Source organism: Mixophyes fleayi, chromosome 9 (genome assembly GCF_038048845.1).
Source record: "Mixophyes fleayi isolate aMixFle1 chromosome 9, aMixFle1.hap1, whole genome shotgun sequence".
Lineage (NCBI taxonomy): Eukaryota > Metazoa > Chordata > Amphibia > Anura > Limnodynastidae > Mixophyes > Mixophyes fleayi.
Genome location: NC_134410.1, coordinates 127887211 through 127908387, shown reverse-complemented (window position 1 = coordinate 127908387; position 21177 = coordinate 127887211). Strand labels below are relative to the sequence as shown.

General features: G+C 45.1%; 1 protein-coding gene across 2 annotated transcripts in view; it reads right to left on the bottom strand.

The window, feature by feature from the left end:
- Nucleotides 1-20623, bottom strand: part of LOC142101313 (carboxyl-terminal PDZ ligand of neuronal nitric oxide synthase protein-like) — a 90008-nt gene extending 69385 nt beyond the window's left edge. The window contains exons 1-2 of one of the 2 annotated variants that reach the window (XM_075185686.1): nt 20124-20623; nt 518-589 (exon numbers count right to left, since the gene is read on the bottom strand). In XM_075185686.1, coding sequence (XP_075041787.1) covers nt 518-589; nt 20124-20228 — 177 coding nt within the window. In that variant the 5' untranslated portion in view covers nt 20229-20623. The remainder of the gene's footprint in view (nt 1-517; nt 590-20123) is intronic. The other variant, XM_075185687.1, reaches the window with a different exon arrangement.
- Nucleotides 20624-21177: the final 554 nt, after the last annotated feature.

The following is a 21177-nucleotide window of genomic DNA, read 5'->3' as shown; positions in this document are numbered from 1 at the left end:
AGCAAGTATAGTGAATGCCCAATCACGGTAAAAATGACCTAGTAGGTGGTAGGGCAAATTTATCTAAGTTTCTCCCTATCCTAGCCCTTAGGATTGCACCATATAGTCCATCGGTTCTTCTCACAGACCCAGATGAAAGCCAGTAGGAACGAGGGGGAGGGGTAAATGATCAGGTGGAGCAATCACAAGAGGTGAATAATAATAATAAAGTAAACTTTTGGGATCGAGTAGAATTCACATACATAACACATCTAACACATGCAGAAACAATCAATGGAGAATCCCTTTAAACAACGATGGTCTATAGTACACATTACGGTTTCCTCCTAAGTGCAGTTTTGACTCTTCTCTACCACACAACCCAGATGAGAACGACCTCTACTGGGGAGGAGTGCAGACAGGAGGCCCAGTATAAGGCCAACGGGAACTCTTCAGATTATGATGAAAAACTACCTGTAAACCACATAATTTCCATATTACATGCAAAAAAATCCATACAAAAATAAACTAGACTTACCCGGATTCTTCTCATAGCTGCCACAATTTCTACCCGGCTGTTCGGTCTTGGCACATCCAGACTCCCAATGTACTATAAAAAAAGAAAAGAAAATTAGGTTACCCCACTAGAAGTAATATGTACAAGGATTGTGCCAGTGAATACTGTCAACAGGTATTTAGGCACCGGGGGGCGCTGTTCTATTACTGACTAGGGACAATATTTCCTTTAAAAAGGACTTTTCTACTTTCAAACAAGTTCTTGCTATTAAAATCCATTCGGTCTAAAACATACATATCTGCCAACATAACATGGCAGCTGGGAGCTATAGCAGAGGCAGCACTGACTGTCCTCCTGGGTAGTGATACGGTTTAGTTTGGTTGCTCTGGATAACATATTCCATTTTGTGTTACCTTGTCTGCAACTGTCTGCTCTCTGCTGGATTCTATCACCCGCTGCTCCAACCTTGGTCATATCAGGGAGCAGAGACAGGTAGTGTTTGGTGCTGCTACTGGATGCAGGTTTGCAATGGATGATGGGAGTTGTAGTTTATTGATACAATCACTGGTCTCAGAGCTGTGATGTCACCGCAGGCTGCCCCTCCGCCCCCCACAGGACCTGCATTCTGATAACTGCTACAAACAAATATCGAAGATAATATTTCTCAGATAAAGATTGAGTGACGGCTGGCGGGTCTGTGAAGACGAACACACACACACACACACGTACCATTACGTCTGTTGCACACACACTATGGTTCAGAAATATGATCAGCTAAGATTTTCAATATCTGTACAAGAGGAGATTGACCAACCATAATTTAGTGAGCTAAAATGCTCTGTACGCAGGGCCTGATTATGAAATAGGCCAACTAGGTTGCAGCCTAGGGTGCAAGACTTTTGGGAAGATGGTGCAAACATTTTTGAGGATGCAAAAATTGTGGCAGGGAGAGGTGTAAACTGAAATGCATTTTAAAACAGAACAGAATAGTTCTGTAAAGTAAAAAGACCTGAAAGAAAAACGTAGTAAGGTTTTAATCTTTACGTATTTCCATGGTAGAGGCTGAAGACAATGAGTCATCCTTGGGTGGGTGCTTGAGGATAAGTGAGTAGGAGAGACCAAGGTAACAACAGGCGCAGTCACCCTCAGAGCGCTCGTCTGTCTCTGTTACTCATTTTGTTTTCATTACGATCAGATCTGTATAGAGGTACAACGATCGCCGTGACCCCAGGCCCGGCGCTCCCATTAGGCAAGGTTAGGCACTTGCCTAGGGCGCCAGGCTCTGGAGGGCGCCACAGAATTCTGAAATACTTTAAAACTGTGTGGCGACCGCTGACCATACCTGTCACGGCCGCCACACAGCATTCAGATGGACAGGTAGGGGGGGAAAGAGGCTATTTTGTCACCACCGTTGCCTCTCTGCTCCGTCTCCTCCCCTCCACTTACTAGTGTCAGTGAGTGGAGGGGAGGAGACGGAGCAGAGAGGCGGCAGTGGTGATTTTTTAAAAATGCCTAGGGCGCCGTGGACCCTAGCACCGGCCCTGCGTCACCCTTTTATAAAGCCTAGAGGAGCAGAGTTTCAAAAAAACACGTGAACATAAACATTAGTGAAGGTAGCCGGATTTTAAATTAAAGACCAGTTTATTCTTACCTAACGCATATTAGCCTGGCATGGAAAGCGAGCTGGCGCTATGAACGTATTAGCCTAGGGCAGCCTGAACCCTTAATCAGACCCTGTCTGTCTGTACAAATCCTTCAGTGAAAAGATAATTGATGGAGATTCATTGAACTGTTGCGTTTGGGGGGGTACGTAAGGTAACAGACTGCAGACTGGTGGATTCATACCCAGGGGCTGAGCGCACCAAGTCCATTGTGATTTCAGCAACGAGCAGTTGCTTAATCCCCAGTTTACTTTGTAACAAAGCAGCGGTGGACGCGCAGGATAATACTGATCTAGGAGATTTATATGCTTTAAATATGGAAACTTCAGTTCGGCATTTAGTTGCCCTTTAAAAGAATAAAGGTTGAAAACATCCAGTACCCATAGGGTTTAGTAAATATTTCTCGAAAAATTAATACAAGTCATTAAAAATATGTATTTTTCGGCTTACACAAGGCTTTTAAATAATATTGTTAACATTCATTTTAGGGGTGGGGTGCTTTTTACATTTCTTTTTTTAAATCGCCTGCAGTTCTCATTTTTTGTTGATCTATAAAAATGGAAATACCCCAAGTTTCCCCACCCCTCACCCCCCGCCATACGACATTGAGTAATCGTACTGGAATGTTCGTTCATCACAAGCTTTTATGGCAGATCTTACCAGTACGGGGAATTGGAGAAATTTGAGCTCATATAATGAAGGATTGATGTCATTGTGCTCAGCAAGCTGCATGGAGATTACAAAGAAGACTCAGACAAATCAACATTTTTCAGGCTATATAGGAGGGGGGGGGGGGGGGGGGGTAAAGAGGAAATGATCAATAGAGGCTTTGTCTGTGTGGTAATCCAGCCTGGGTTGAGAAATGATCTTGGAAGATGCAATGTTAATCCCCCTCCAAGGTGCTTGTGACAAATATATAATAGCCGAGAACTAAAAATGGTTTAGGATGGCTCTGTTAAGGGAGATATGTTGCAGCTTAATCTTCATTTGCAGCAGAGTAAAACACGAGGCAGCGATAACAATCTACGGTTTAGATAAAAGGGAGCTGTGCTTATGAGGACGATCTGTCATCCAACAAAATATACAACACAAACCCTGAGAGAATGGGACGGGCAGACGTCTGTTTGTGCAGACCTTGTGCAAAATCATTCTGCGCATGCCCAGAAAGGGCACAGGTGTGTGTGCCAGTGCGATTCTGGCACCGACGCCCAGCTGTGCCTGGGGAGTTGGGAAGGGGTGTTCTAACATTGAGCGAGTACAGTAAAGGTGTGTACACGCAAATACGGCTCATGCAGCTCTCCAGACACGCGCATGTTCGCCCCCCGTTATGAGGTGGATCTTTTGCACTTTCTAAAGGGCGCGGAGCCGGAGGAATCTCGAAATGTGCATGGTGATGGATACGAGCTGGAACGCTATTTTTCTGTCTCCCTTTTTTTTTTTTTTTTTTAAATAGTCAATTTGTCCCATTTTGTGGCCAATAGGTCCATCCACTTTCAGTAAGTCACCAAACTGGTCACATCTGTGGGCAGCACGGTGGCTCAGTAGTTAGCACTTCGGTCTCACAGCACTGGGATTATGAGTTTGAATTCTGTGTGGAGTTTGTATGTTCTCCCCGTGTTTGCGTGGGTTTCCTCCGGGTGCTCCGGTTTCCTCCCACACTCCAAAAACATACTGGTAGGTTAATTGGCTGCTAATAAATTGCCCTTAGTCTCTCTCGGTCTGTGTGTGTGTATGGTAGGGGACTGATGTGAATGAGTTCTCTGTACAGCCCTACGGAATTAGAAGCGCTATATAAAAGATGATGATCTGTCTAGTCTGAAATTGTGTAATTACACATTAGCGTGTACGTGTTCCAGGAAGAGGGACCTGGATTCACAATCTATCGCTAGTGCCAGAATTTGCCGTTGTAATGTTACAAAATGCAGACAGACAATGCAGTTAGATGGATGTTTGAAAAAGAGTCATTGCCGGGAACATTTGCTGGCCTAAATTTTAAATAAAACTTAAAAATCGCAGACTCTACATTTGGAAGCTGTGGCACAGAACCTGTTTATCATAACACGGAGACCGGGCCAAGTGCAACTCTGTCATCTTGCAGGATCTGCATAATCTTCTAATTTATTCATCTTTGGCTCTAGCTTCTGCATCTCAACATCTGGAGCTGCTTGTTTGTTCCATAAGTACGCATTCTTCCAGGACATGAGAAGCTGAATTGCGATATTGATTGGTTTCCATGTAGACGTTAATGGTTGTTGGAAAAAAAATACGCAAATAAGGAATGAGATTCTATTCAATCCTCTGTACGTAAATAGCATTAAGGCACAAGGAGACCATCAGTCCTCTATTCATCATGCAAGTGCTCGGAGATAAAAGCTTCTACATGCCCTTGACTTGTTTGGTCTTAGTTTTCAGCAATCAAAAGCTCATTATATAGAAAAAAATAAGATTTACTCCAATAGCAAGAAAATACAACGTTGGCGTCCAACATCTGAGCCGACGGATAAAGTCAGTATTTTATCATGAATATAAAATTTCAGTGGATATAAGGCACTAAACTCTATCTTACAGAGAATAAAGACGAATAGAGTCCACCTCTCAACTCAAGTTTTTACCAGTGTTTGTTACCTATAAGAGTTTAGCACCTAGTTTCCACTGAAATGTTATATGTACGTTAGTTTGAGTAGGTTGGCACCCAATTTGTGTGATAGGGCTGCAAAAAAATATTGATGGCACTCCAAATACAATTATCACCAAGAAGAATCGACTACCAAAAACTATTTTACTTCTAATCCCCACGTGTTACCACGGTAATGTAGGGCTTAGCCGGAGAGTGGTGGATGTGCTCTTTACGCGCAGTTCTCCAGGCAACCTACACTCAAGCATCAGAGAGCGGTTATGGAGTTTGGCGACACGTGATAGACGTGCTTTATTTTAACGCCCATGGGTATGAGCCCTGGCGCTTTCCCGTGGCGAAAAATCAGAAGATCCATGCAGTGTAGATGTCCTGCTCCCTACACCATCCTCTCCCGTTGTGAAACTGGAGGAACATGGGCTTCGGGCATTGCGCGGTTTCAGATGGATATGGCTTCCACAGGCCGGAGAGCTTCCTCACGATCATTTTAGCCTTCTATAACCTGCAGGTCTCAATGTTACCTAGGTCGATGAAGCGGTGTAATCAGTGACAAGACGCTGTCCACAGAAGGTTGCAGATTAAAGAGAAGTTTTGTGACAAATCATGAAATGTAAAATTCTAACAAAGAAACTGAAAAGTACAAAAAGATTTAAAAATGACCACATACTGATACTAACTTCCATATAATGGGAAACCGCTCTATAATAACAGTGGTACTTTTCTCCAGAGGTAAGACTATGGTCCTGGAGGTATATTTCCTAAACTGTGGGTTTGAAAAAGTGGCCTATAGCAACCAGATTCTAGCTGTCATTTTGTAGAAAGTATTAAATAAATGCTAAGTATAAATTTATTGGTTGCTATAGGCAACATCTCCAGTTTTTCAAACCCGAAGTTTAGTAAATATACCCCCTGATTTTCAAAGGATGGTCCCAATACCTGGCAGTGAAAATGGAGAGGGGCAGACTCACAGGAAAGGGAATGTGGATGAATTGGGGACATGGCTTAATTGTCCAGATCTCTCGGTCAGCAATATTAGAGTTATAGAGCAATGTATATACTATACTTCATATTGTCATCAGTATATAGTTCATAAACAGCGGCCTCGCCTCTTGTTCTAACAAAAAAGAGGAGGTGCTGCCCATAGCAACCAAATTATATCTCATTTATCTAGTACATTCTAAGAAATGACAGCTGCAATCTGAATGGTTGCTATGGGCAACATCTCTTTTCCTTGTTAGAACTTTTAGTAACTTGAGCCCCTTAATGTATATACTAAAGATCTTTGGAAGTTGCTATGAAGCTTTAAATTCAAATATAGCCCACAGGGGATATTATAAACCTATAGCAGGGAGCGAACAGATAAGAAATGCCATTTATGTCATTTACCAGGAGTAACAGATCCTGATTCCTGTATCATGTACCGCATAGAAGTTCTCCAGCTCAGTGCCCCAGCCTTTAACGGAACTTACCGTATATACTCGAGTATAAACCGAGTTTTTCAGCACATTTTTTGTGCTGAAAAAGCCCCCCTCGGCTTATACTCGAGTGATGCTTGGGGTGAGGTAGCTGAGCGGCATCCCTAGTGGAGAGAGAAGGTGCCGTACTTAGTGCAAGGCAGGCTGCAGCAGAGCGGGCAAGGTGGGTGGTGCAGGAAGAGCTGAGCACTCACTCAGACGCTGCCTGGCATTAGACTGCGCATGCGCAGAAGTTCTCCCGGGTCCTGTTGCAGACTGCTGTGCCTGATCGTCTGCGTCTTGGGCTCCGGGTGCTGCCAGGAAAATGTCCACCTTTCACTGCAACTGCGGCTTCCAGATAGACCCAAAAGGTGAGTGCAGTGCCTGGGACACATCATCCTTTATTCCCCAGGCACGGAGCGCTTACTTATACGGGGGGGGGCTTAACAAACTTTATTCACTCACACTTTTATTTGGATTCATTCTTTTTGCAATTGAATACAGATAAGGGACTGCAATGTATGGATTTACATTACCATTTACTCTAGAGATGGTTCTCTCTCAGTATAACTAAACTTAGGAAGACACTTTATAAAGGAATTACAGAACAATTCCTGTGTCTCATAATAACGTCCCCTCTTTATGTATGATGTCCAGACACTATTAAGGGCAGAATTCTGTAAGCTGTCATGGAGGCATTTATCAGGTGTAGAGAACTTGTAGCACCTGTTGTACAAGTTTCAGCCTGTGGCAGCTGCTTATGGTCCAGAAGAACTGGAGAGCTGAAGGTAGCCCAAACCTGGAACATAGGCTACAGCTCATTGATTAGCAAATTGGCATAATAATGGTGTACCAGGTAGCCATAAGCCTAATGTGGTGCAATCTAGGTAAAGTTACACAGTATGAAAACATCTATAAAAAGTCATCAAAATGGAACTGTTAATTCTATTTTTATTTTTGAAATTTACCAGTAGCTGCTGCATTTCCCACCCTAGGCTTATACTCGAGTCAATAAGTTTTCCCAGTTTTTTTAGGTAAAATTAGGTGCCTCGGCTTATATTCGGGTCGATTTATACTCGAGTATATACGGTATATTTTAATGCAGATTACAAGTCAATGATAACAGTATTCTCAGCACCAGGAATTTATCTTTTCTGATAATAACGGTCACTCACCTCCTCCCTGATATATAGAAATGAGCAGGGGACATAAGGAATGATTGCAAATCAGTGTGTACAGGGGCCACAACACACATCAGTCAGTTAGGTCTAAAATGTTCTAATTATCCGAACACAATGAGAGTGTAGGGGCCCCTTAGCACGAGGAATAACGAGGGGATTCGTTCTCCCTGATTGATGGTCCTACAAACGTCCGCAAGTTTCCTATATTTATGGAAATAAGTCCTTAACACACAATAATTCATACAATGTTAAACAATGAATTTCATCGATCCAGAATGACAAACTCCGGGAACAAACTCAGAAGGATTAATTCACTAAAATTAAGATTTGCCTTGAAGAACAGAAGACACAATCAGCAAGTAGCTTTCATCACTTACTGCAAGTTAACCAATAAAATCCAGCGTCTGATTGGTTGCTGTAATTTATTGTCAATTCTGCACCTAAATGAAGTAACCGAGTTCTAGAGTGACAGGATGCTCAGACGCTGCCCTTAGCGTCCACGTGTGTTACATCATTTAGACTGTAAGCTCCCAAGTCACAGGGGCTGATGCAAATGGTTAAATCTTCTCTGTACAGTGCTGTGTAATATGATGGTGCTATATAATAAATAATAAATAAGAACAACAACGCAATTTGGAGAGATTTGGGACGTCTCCTCCTGTACAGTACAGCACACTTACCCGACATGTTAAAACAGATTACATTCAGGTGCAGATTGTCTTACAGATTTCTTTATGCCTGGAAGATAAAATTATTTGTCCTATGTCCAAGTCATCTGCAGCTGCTAAACAGCCAAAAGAAAACAAAAAAAAAAAAGAAGAGGGATTTGCTCTAAGATGAGAATTTTGCAGCCCCCGCACATGGGATCGGGATCTTACATTTTTAAAATAATTTACTACCATTTAAAATAGATCTACAGGGCCCGATTCATTAAGGAACGCAAGTCCATTTAAGTGGCACATTTTGCGTTTTTGGTACTCTGTTTCTGTTTTGTGCATGCGCATACACCAAGGAATGCAATTCACGTTCGTCAGCCAACAAGGTGAACGGCAGAATATGGAGGGTAAGGGACGTATGCACATGGTCAACGTACAGCAAGGACGTGCCAAGGCCGATCCAAGCTCTCTAAGGTGCGTGTTATTCTGTCGTGTCACTTGCACCAGCTACAGGTCAGATATAAGTGCTGATTACTAGTGATGACGGCTGTGTATACAGCTAGAACATGTGTTTGTAATCAGGAGCAACTGTAACAATGTATTTTATGTACAGTAGACATTAATAACATCCTAATAAATGTATTTCATGGAAAAAATATTGTACAATAACCATTTATGTTTCTAATGCTTTTTCTTAATGACCATTTCATTAATAGGTGACAATAATTGAATATTTGTTATTCTTCTGATGGTACTTTATATTGAACATACGAATTGGACGTATCCTGCGGTGTATCGTATCTGTCTTAATACGGTAAGTGCCGAGCATACCTACACCCATAACGTTACGAGGTGTCTTCTTTGGCTCCGCTTGTAATTGAATACGGACGTGCGTATGCTCAATTTACGTGCGTTTAAAAAACAAACAAAAAAAAGCCACACACAAAAAAAAACAACTTTTGTTTTGTGTGGCTTAATGAATCAGGCTCATAGTCTTTACTCCAGATACAGACTGTTCTGCTACATAACGTCATGATTTTCTATTTGCCCTTTAAGTTCTATTTAAAAACATCTGCTCCATTTGCATTTACTAGAAGTCAGATGAGCGGCTGGATTAGGACGCTGCTTAGTACATTATGCAGCTATCTCTGGATTGATGAGCATCCCGGCCGAGCGTGCCAGAGATGTGACAGTGATGAGTGGCCTCAGCAAGAAGAAAGTGTGCTAAACGTGGCACAGCTCAGCCAGACGGGAGGCTGGCGCACCCCCCCCCCCCCCCCCCAGAGATTAACACACTACAGTAACAGATGGTCAAGAACAATGGTTGTAGTGGGTCTTATTCTGAGGAGGGCACTCAAACAGCTGCCTCTGTGAGATGCGACAGACCAGAAACAGACAATTAGGTCGCACTACTTGCTGCACTCCCCATATAAACAGCTCCTGCATCAGTCTGTTTGTGGGGTTTGAAATAAGGTAAAGTCAATATATTTAATGTATTCTAGAGGACAGGGATAGAGCATCGGTCACTATTAGCCCCCAGTTAAACACATCATTCTTCTGCTGTAATTTAGAAAGAACGCTATAAATAAATCCAGCAGCAAATATGTAATTATTATTATTATCACCATCATTTATTTGTTAGGCGCCACAAGGTATCCGCAGCGCCGCACACAGTACTAACAGTAGACTATACAGGGTGAAACCATACAGAACAATGAACAAAAAGTACCAATACTTCAGAAACTCCGGCCAGTCATATGCAGTAAAGACGGAGCGGAAGAACAGGTATGGAGACAGGAGGGGAGGGGGCCCTGCTCATACGAGCTTACATCCTAAGGGAGGGTAAACAGACCAGGCACAAGAGGAGCCAGTTTAGGCAAGAGGAGAGAAGGGAGGAGATGGGGGTTAAGTAGATGGTTGGTAGGCTTTGAGGAAGAGGCGAGTTTTCAGTGCACAATTGAAGGAGCACAGAGTAGGAAAGAGACGGATGGAACGAGGGAGGACATTCCAGAGAAGGTGGGCTGCACGGGAAAAGTTTTGGATTCTGGAGTGGGAAGAGGTGATAAGGGTGGAGGAGAGGCGGCGGTCGTTGGCCGAGCACAGGGAGCGGGCGGGAGTGTGAATGAAGAGGAGGTTACAGATGTAAGGGGCAGTAGACAGAGAGAGCCTTGTAATTGGTGGTGAGGAGTTTGAAAAGGATTCTGTAGGGGAAGGGGAGCCAGTGTAAGGCAAGGCAGAGAGGGGAGGCAGAGGAAGAGCGGCGTGAGAGGAAGAGAAGTCTTGCGGCCGCATTGAGTATAGAGCGGAGGGGGGAGAGACGGGAGTGGGGGAGGCCAGTGAGGAGGAGGTTACAATAATCGAGGCGGGAGATGATGAGTGCGTGTATGATGGTTTTGGTGGCCTCCTGAGAGAGGAAGGGACGGATGTGGGCGATGTTGCGTAGTTGGAAGCGACAGGTTTGGGCAAGGGAATGAATGTGGGGGCAAAAGAGAGAGAGGAGTCGAGGGTGACACCCAGGCAGCGAAGTTGGATGACAGAGGAGATGGTGGTGTTATTGATGACAATAGAGGTCATGGTGGGATTGGAGTCTGGGCGGAAGAAAGACAATGAGTTCTATGGTAAGGAAAGTTGACTCAGGGAGATATTCCAGTTTAAATGGGAAAGATGAGATTTAGGGGCTTGCACAAAATTAGCAGACAATTGCCCCATCCTATTTGGTCAAAATCAGATCAGTGATTGTATTTAGTTAGACACACTCTGTATAAAACAGATAATTCAGCAAATGACAGATCTGTAGCCAAATTGGGAAGCAACATTGGACATATCTAGTTTTTTGAGGAGAGGACCAAATGGCACAATCACAAATCTCCTTTGAAGTTAGTGCAGTCACACAGTCTATGTAGCAGGTTAGTGTGTGATTGGATGGTGATGTCACAGCGCAGTCACACAGTCTATGTAGCAGGTTAGTGTGTGATTGGATGGTGATGTCACAGCGCAGTCACACAGTCTATGTAGCAGGTTAGTGTGTGATTGGATGGTGATGTCACACAGTGAGCGCAGTCACACAGTCTATGTAGCAGGTTAGTGTGTGATTGGTGAGGTCACACAGTGAGCGCAGTTATACAGTCTATGTAGCAGGTTAATGTGTGAATACCAGCATGCCGGTCTGCAGGATGGAAGGAGTGGGGGGGCTTAGGGGGTTGCACTAACCAGTAAAACGCAGGGGGGGGGAACTCAACTCCCAAAAATAAATGCTCCAATTCAGGATCCACTGATTTATATCTCGGTAACCTGGGCTGAAGTAAAAACACCACTCTTAGTACAAGGTGAACTGCCCCTGAGTGGGACATGTTGAATAGTCTGTATGAGGAGTGCTGTGGGGGCTAAGGGCTGGCATAATATGCTGGTCATTTGGGCTGGTAATGTGGTATATAATAAGCTGGTAATGCGATATAATATGTTGGTCATCCGCAGCATGATCTTCTATGTTAATAAGCTATGAATATAATGTATTTTCCATACATCAAACCTATTTTTATTTTTGCGCAGGGCTCACACATTTTACTCTCCTACCATATGGCCCCGACTTCCAACTTTTGCAGATTTAGCCGGGGCAGAAATAACCTACTGTGTTATTACTTCATGCTGGTGGTCTAAGCTCTTGTTATCCAAAGCCCCCCCCCCCCCCCCCCAAAAAAAAAGAGTTTGTGGCACCATAGGCCACTTGTTGAAAATATCACGTTCTTAACTGAAAAAAAACCTAAAAGAACAAAGTTTTGCAGCCTCATCTAACAACATCTGTAACGACCTTTATCGGCAAGTACAGCTCATTGTCCGTGTTTATATAGGTTGTAGCTTTTATACATCTTGGGCAGAAATAACCGTGCGTGGGTTACGGAGGGTCTTTGTGTGACCTGCAGTAAATCCTCCATCTTCGGCTCTGTTTGCTGGATATAAAGACACATGTAACCAGGCTGCAGCTTCCCAAGGCCAAGTGCTGCAAATATAACCAGGTATTCTTCCACTAACTTCACAGAACACCAAGTAACCAATAACACAGGAAGAGACTTTGGTGTTATAGTTACAGGTGTGCAGTCACCAGGAGAAAATCCAGCGGAATACTTGGCCGTACAGAAAGAGGTATTAGTAGCAGGAAGGAGGAGGTTATATTGTCATTTATAGGGCAAGTACTATGTACACTTCTGGGGCACCATCTCCCAAAAGACATTAATATAGTAGAAACGTCCAGCTTAGAGGAGAGAGGGGACAGAGGGAATGACAAGAAAGGCAGAAGTGCTGCCCATGACCTCACAGCATTGGTGTCGTGAGTTTGATTCCCGATCATGGCTCTATCTGTGCAGGGTTTGTATATTCTCCCAGTGTCTGTGTGGGTTTCTTTCCACACATCAAAAACATACTAGTAGGTTAATTGGCTGCTAACATACCTAACTCTAGTCTGTCAGTGGGTTACGGGATTTAGACTATAAGCGCCAATGCGGCAGTGACAAATATTCTCTGTACAGCGCTCCGGAATTGGTGGAGCTATAAAACAAATGATGAGGTCCCAACATTAACAAGCCTACCTAAGACACACTACCAGTTAGAAATATTCGCTCCTAAGGTGCCTCCCCAGATGTTACACAACGAGTTTCCTTCATCGCCCTGGCTGAGGGGATACGTGTGAGCGGGATGACTACCCACAAGCAAGAGATAGCGGCTTAAGATTAGTTCTCCAGCTCACATATCCCCCCTCTATTTAAAGATTGTGAGCTTTACTCATTTACCCCGGGAAAAACAAACAAGTCAATGACTTGCAGGGTCAGAAATTAAATGCAAGGTTGCAATAAAATACTGATGTATTATTTACCCCATCTTCCTGGGACCCTTTTTGTTTCCCTGCTCATTCCTGCAAGTGGGTATAAAGTTATTTTTTAAACTACTGAACAATGTATCACTCTACATCATTGATCACCTATGTAGTAATATCATTTACAACAACAACACCGTTATTCTGGATACACACAAAGATACAGACAACCTCCAGGTTAGCGCAGATTATTAGAATGTAGTCCATGGAATCTGCCGACTCTATATAAATAAATGTTGATGATGATGATGATGATTGCATTGCACAAGGTAACATTACACAAACAAGATAAAACGAAAAAGAAAACCCAAATAAACACAAACGGTTTATCCAGACAAATGTTTTCTTCATTAAACCTCACACTGTGTATATGTAATTGTCATCCATCTACGCACTGCGCTCGGTATGACGCAGCGACTAATAGATGCATTGCACTCTTCACCCACTGTGGAACAAAGACTGTCAGGGCGTGCTGGTACTTATAGTTCCACAGCAGGCAGAAAGTCATTGGTCGCCTACATCTTTAATTAAGAGGACAGATAATGGAATAGCATATTCATAGTGGTTTTGTTAATTAAATGACTACTATTATATTGAATCATCCCTGAGCAGGCTGTGGCTTCCTGGAAACAATGACCAGTATGGGGGAACTGTTCCATACACAGGATATTATCTACCCCAAACCAAACCTTCTCCTGAATAAGCCATAAATGTCAGCGTACACAATTTCTTCTGACAGGTGCTGGGTGAGATTATTAATCACTTCCATTGGACTGTGTTACATTTGACACGATAGATTATTTCAGACAGAACTGCTCTTTGTACTTTCTCCGACAATAATTCAGAGAACGTCATTAGCTATCACAGGGCTGAAAACTACACATCTGCATGACAATCAGAGACGACATGGAACCGATCCGGAAGAGAGAATTAATTGCAGAGCAGAAAACAATCCAGAACAGACTTATGGTTGAACAAGGAACAATATTTTCATATGATAGTTACCATTAAGGATCACGTCCCCCAGAACAATTAACAGCAATTATACACTATTTATCAAGCTTCGAAATTCTGAGCTTGATTTAGACAGCTAAAGCCGTTCTATCCTAGCACATCGCAGGAGAGGGATCTCCCTGGAGCCCTCCACTCTCCCAAAATGTCCGGGAGACTCCCGAATTCCAGATAGGTCTCCCAGACTCCTGGGAGAGTAGGCTGTTCTCCCGCATCCTACCTACTTATTAGTGAAGGGGGCACGGTGGAAGCCTGAATGACAGGATAGGCTGGCCCCACCCCGTGCGACAAATGCACGCAATCACATCTCTGGAGCAGGGCCAAAATGATGTGATTCATAACACCCTACCCCCCCCCCCCCCCCTTTCCTCACTTGTACTTCATCTGCCCCCCAGGATCTCCCGGAAGAACAAAAACTAGGCTACCATGGGCTTTGTGCTCGTCCACATCGCAAATTCTGCACAGAACCTGTAAGTACAGTGATCGCAGTTACAAATCACTTTACTATAAACTATTGGCAGGGATAGGCTCCTATTTGAGCTGCTGCCCTGGCTGAACAATGTTAATAAATACATTATATATTAATTTCTGATCAATGCGATAACAAAGGATAACTAAAAAATATGATGTGTCTTAAATAGACCCCTATAATACAGATAACCCAATCCGAAAAGGCAAACATAAGGTCTGTTTATAATCGTACACAATTTTAGGACTCCTCTTAAAAATGAGCCATGATAGACTGCATAAAGTGTAAACAACACACACAGATATAAAACTAAGTTTGCAGTATAACAGTTATATGGTGAGACAACTAAAAGAGGTTCCATAAAAACTTTTTTTTTTTTTTTTACTTGTCCTAGATCTTCCTTACTGAAGACGCCGTGGTCTGGTTTTGTCTTCAGATATTAATATGCTGTCTGCATATGATGGTGAACATCTATAAAGGGAGGTTATTAAGGTTTAATGATGTCTGGAATTTCTCTCATTCAACCCTTCCCGGGCAGATTGTGCAGCTCCTATTATTCCCTGGGGATTTGAAAGGATTTGTAACGGACACAACACAGAGGCGAGAGAAATTTACATGTAATTTCCCCATACAGACACAGGGGCTGCCTCCTAGCAGCGCACGGTGGCACAGACGGCCTCGGTCAAGTGGAAACGCCAAAAAACGTTATTTACTGTTAAACAGGCCACAAACTTGTGAGTCTATCGTGAAGGAAAATACAGTAGAACCCCTGATACAGCCTCGTCTTCCCTCCACATCATCAGTGACTAAAGGGAAGGCCGGACAGACTAGACATCTACAACACAACAAACGTCCTCATGAATATACTAATTAGGAAACATTAATTCATGACGACAGGTGCACTATTTATTCTCTCGCGTATATAATAGTGCAGAAACATTTATAACCTGCAACCTACTTTCAGCTCAGGCCGGTTAAAGTCCAACTAACACACTGAAAGTCCCTACACTGATATATCCATCGTGACTCAGCTTCTAGGACACCACTGTGCATGAAAATCAGCAGCTTCTCTCACCCCGTCCAGCCTCTTCCAAGTTACCCAACATGGCCCCCCTGGTATAAATCAGTGCCCAGCAGTCACAGTTATTCTGTTTTATGGTCACTAGAATAGATCTATAGGTGTGTAATTATGTAAACAGAGTGATCAAAAATAATTCATTACACAAACTGTAGATTTTCAGGGTTAATGGAAACACCTTGCATTAAAGAACGTCTGATTCATGTTATGGGCGCAGTTATAAATCATGCGAACGGCCTGCTGCTGTCTTTCTGATCTATACACAACAGTATTAGCGAATCTGTGATGATGCAGCCCCCTATTGCGCCTCTACAAGGACTCAGTCTCACTCATCCCCCGTCTGTAGAGATCACTATGAGCCAGTTAGAGTTGTTCACGGCAGTCAGTGCAACTTAAGATCCAAAAAGGTCCTGCAGCAACAACTGCTGATCTACTATCTGCGGACATTTATACCAACAATAGATCAGTAAATTCTATTTGTGTAACATTTTATACACAATAGATAACAGCTCAAGTTAAATACAATTTTGAGGAGGGTGACCCTTATCCACACAACTTAAATTAAAAAATAAAATAAAAATGAATGGACTTACAGCCAATCCCACATTTGTATGTAAGCATCCCACAAGATGACAGTGTGCAGTATATTTCATGTAACCATTATTCACCGTACTGTTATCTACGTTTACTCACAAAGAGATCTCTGTGAAGAAGAGCTTACAATCTGCAGCTAGTGTTCGGTTATCAGTCTATATGGACTCAGTTAACTTTACTGCAGAACTCTGCAATAAACAGAACTCTCCTCAAAACAGAAAGATGAGTAAAGAACAAAATCCACTCCCATTATCCAAACTTTATCTGTATCATCGTCAATCATATGAACATTTTTTTGTATTTTTATTATGAGGTATTTTAGGGTCAGCGGTGCCCGCTGCAGGTATAGGACGCCCCCCTTCCCGGCACTCAGAGCAGAATCTGCCAACTGTACACATTCCATACTTCATACCATATTGTGATTATAGCGTTACAGCGTTAACAAATCAGTTGTTTAAATCCTTATCACAATCTCATCATCTCATCTAGCCAGCGATGCAATCTCTCTCCGCTCAGTAATACGGGGCGGTCCTCTGGACCAAACTGCCACCAACACTGTGCAGTCACTGTTTGCAGACCCACAAGTCCTGTATAATATTCCTCAAAGACCAAAAATACTATTTACGAACACGTGGTCTTAAGCACATCTATGCAATTATCGTGCAGATTGCACAATAAACGACTGTTTTGGTCAGATATTGCAAGAGTGGGTACTCTCCCATGATCACGGTTAATCGTACCAAAGCACATCGCATCTGTTGATTTGGTTTTCCAAACTTCCTTAAAAAGTCACGATCAACGATGGAACGATGTCGAGCAAATGTGGCAGTGTGTACGCACTCACAACCGGCACCGTAGGCAGATATCTGTACAGTGTAGCGTCACCATCTTTTCAGCAGATGGTTATGAGAGATAAAGAGCACTGTCAGCCTTGCTCAATCATTACACCAATTGTTTACATGTATCAAGTAACAGCCAAGTTTACATTTGGGGTGCCCCCATGGCTCCTCTTTCTAGGCCACCCCATTCCACTTTAACGCTATATGGTTCCAACCCCATACTGCACCCCATATGTATAACACACACATGGGTAATAACATAGCCCTAATGGAGTGAATGGTTCAATTTACAAGATACACAAGTAGTAAATGATACTGGAATATAAAGTGATCCAAGTGCCACCCAGCATCACTCTCATCCTAAGCACGGGCCTATGTCGCCTTTTCACAAATCTGCACAATGACAGTTGGCCTTCACTCCAGCGCACCCGCAGATCCTGCGCGCACGTTAATACTCCAGCAGTTCTGTAAGCAAAATGTATAGCAACAACTGAAATTCTATTAAATGTATATTTCAATAAATCAATGGATAAATGTGCGATTACTGTGGGAAAAATCTCTTTCAGAACAAATGTTACCATGTACATTGCACAACCTGTCTACCATGACTGTGTGATTAATAACTGGGACAAAAATACATTTGAAGGCAAAACTAAACAAACCATTAGTCCTACACACAGATTATAGGAAAAGTAAAGTGTGTCCGTGTGTTATTTTCCACAAATATGGCAATTGTTCAATATTATGTATATCTTTCACTCAATACATGATCAGGCAAGTAAATTCCATTCAGCATCAGGGAAATAACTGGAGATTAGACCGACATTGGAAAAAAAACAACTGTATATATTGCTGTTTGCAAGTTACAGTCCAAGCAAAATCAATCCACAATAGTGATCTCCATTAACTAGTAGATAATGCACTAACTATATCAATCTCCATTAATGAAGAATGTACTAATTACATCACATATTCCATTATTACTGCCATATAGATTCTGTGGGAAGAGATAGCTGCAGACCCCCTACACAATATACAGTAGAGTTCTTCCAACAGACAGCAAGAAAGAAGCAGGAGGAGAGTGAGCCAGTCAGCAGGAGAGCAGCAGCCAGGGGGTAGAAATAGACAGAAAGTAAGTAAGAGAGCAGCAGCATATGAGGGGCTACAGAGACTACAAGAGAGCAGCAGCTGAGGGGGGAGAGTGACAGCAAGAGAGCAGCAGCCGAGGGGGGAGAGTGACAGCAAGAGAGCAGCAGCTGAGGGGGGAGAGTGACAGCAACAGCTGAGGGGAGAGTGACAACAAGAGAGCAGCAGCTGAGGGGGGAGAGTGACAACAAGAGAGCAGCAGCTGAGGGGGGAGAGTGACAACAAGAGAGCAGCAGCTGAGGGGGGAGAGTGACAGCAAGAGAGCAGCAGCTGAGGGGGGAGAGTGACAGCAAGAGAGCAGCAGCTGAGGGGACAGTGACAGCAAGAGAGCAGCAGCTGAAGGGACAGTGACAGCAAGAGAGCAGCAGCTGAGGGGGGGAGAGAGTGACAGCAAGAGAGCAGCAGCTGAGGGGGGAGAGTGACAGCAAGAGAGCAGCAGCTGAGGGGGGAGAGTGACAGCAAGAGAGCAGCAGCCGAGGGGGGAGAGTGACAGCAAGAGAGCAGCAGCTGAGGGGGAGAGTGACAGCAAGAGAGCAGCAGCTGAGGGGGGAGAGTGACAGCAAGAGAGCAGCAGCTGAGGGGGGAGAGTGACAACAAGAGAGCAGCAGCTGAGGGGGGAGAGTGACAACAAGAGAGCAGCAGCTGAGGGGAGAGTGACAACAAGAGAGCAGCAGCTGAGGGGGGAGAGTGACAACAAGAGAGCAGCAGCTGAGGGGGGAGAGTGACAGCAAGAGAGCAGCAGCTGAGGGGACAGTGACAGTAAGAGAGCAGCAGCTGAAGGGACAGTGACAGCAAGAGAGCAGCAGCTGAAGGGACAGTGACAGCAAGAGAGCAGCAGCTGAGGGGGGGAGAGAGTGACAGCAAGAGAGCAGCAGCTGAGGGGGGAGAGTGACAGCAAGAGAGCAGCAGCTGAGGGGGGAGAGTGACAGCAAGAGAGCAGCAGCTGAGGGGGGAGAGTGACAGCAAGAGAGCAGCAGCTGAGGGGGGAGAGTGACAGCAAGAGAGCAGCAGCTGAGGGGAGAGTGACAGCAAGAGAGCAGCAGCTGAGGGGAGAGTGACAGCAAGAGAGCAGCAGCTGAGGGGACAGTGACAGCAAGAGAGCAGCAGCTGAGGGGACAGTGACAGCAAGAGAGCAGCAGCTGAGGGGAGAGTGACAGCAAGAGAGCAGCAGCTGAGGGGACAGTGACAGCAAGAGAGCAGCAGCTGAGGGGAGAGTGACAGCAAGAGAGCAGCAGCTGAAGGGACAGTGACAGCAAGAGAGCAGCAGCTGAGGGGACAGTGACAGCAAGAGAGCAGCAGCTGAAGGGACAGTGACAGCAAGAGAGCAGCAGCTGAGGGGAGAGTGACAGCAAGAGAGCAGCAGCTGAAGGGACAGTGACAGCAAGAGAGCAGCAGCTGAGGGGACAGTGACAGCAAGAGAGCAGCAGCTGAAGGGACAGTGACAGCAAGAGAGCAGCAGCTGAGGGGACAGTGACAGTAAGAGAGCAGCAGCTGAAGGGACAGTGACAGCAAGAGAGCAGCAGCTGAGGGGACAGTGACAGCAAGAGAGCAGCAGCTGAAGGGACAGTGACAGCAAGAGAGCAGCAGCTGAGGGGAGAGTGACAGCAAGAGAGCAGCAGCTGAAGGGACAGTGACAGCAAGAGAGCAGCAGCTGAGGGGACAGTGACAGCAAGAGAGCAGCAGCTGAAGGGACAGTGACAGCAAGAGAGCAGCAGCTGAGGGGACAGTGACAGCAAGAGAGCAGCAGCTGAAGGGACAGTGACAGCAAGAGAGCAGCAGCTGAGGGGACAGTGACAGCAAGAGAGCAGCAGCTGAGGGGACAGTGACAGCAAGAGAGCAGCAGCTGAGGGGAGAGTGACAGCAAGAGAGCAGCAGCTGAAGGGACAGTGACAGCAAGAGAGCAGCAGCTGAAGGGACAGTGACAGCAAGAGAGCAGCAGCTGAAGGGACAGTGACAGCAAGAGAGCAGCAGCTGAAGGGACAGTGACAGTAAGAGAGCAGCAGCTGAGGGGAGACAGTAAGTAGTCCGGGATAAGTCACCTTCGCCTGGAAGTGGATGCCATGCTGGAAGGCTTCCTCATTGTGCAGGGGGACCCGGGAGTCACATCCATCATCCACCAGGTTGTACCTGTTCCTCACCGGCATTGTCACAACACCCCAGGGTCAGCACCCCCGTCACCTCTGGGGGGTCAGATGGGGGGGGAGGGGGGCTCTGTGTCCTCTACTCCTTGGGGGCGGTCAGATGGGGGGCTCTGTGTCCCTTCTCCTGTGGCCCTGTGAGGGGCGGCCAGGTGGGGGACGGTCAGACGGGGGCTCCTCCGCACAGTGCCCAGTACACTGGGGCTCCCGTGTGGTTGGGGTGCGCAGAGTTGGGGGACTCTCCTCAGCCCCCTCTGTGAGCCTCCTGTGGGGGGCGGGCGGACAGCGGTGTCCGGGACATGTCAGCAGGTGGCCGGGTGTGGTGATGACGAGCCCGGGCTCCCTCTCCGGCTCCGGGAGCCGCTCCAGCCGCTCTCTGGCTGCTGTGATTTGAATGAGAATCTCCGGCCCCTCCGTTGCGAGCTCCGGACACAGCGCTGCCACTCATTGGCTGAAAGTTGTGTCACGTGCTGAACCGGGCCAATCACAAGCGGAAATAGGGAGAGCGCTTCTGCCAATGTTACTATCTGGATCAAACGGACGAAGTCACCGGATTGTGGTGACCGATGTCCCATAATATGTACCTGACTGACCGGAGTACGGGGACTGATATCCCATAATATATATACCTGACTGACCGGAGTACGGGGACTGATATCCCATAATATGTACCTGAGTGACCGGAGTACGGGGACTGATATCCCATAATATGTACCTGAGTGACCGGAGTACGGGGACTGATATCCCATAATATGTACCTGAGTGACCGGAGTACGGGGACTGATATCCCATAATATGTACCTGAGTGACCGGAGTACGGGGACTGATATCCCATAATATGTACCTGAGTGACCGGAGTACGGGGACTGATGTCCCATAATATGTACCTGACTGACCGGAGTACGGGGACTGATATCCCATAATATGTACCTGACTGACCGGAGTACGGGGACTG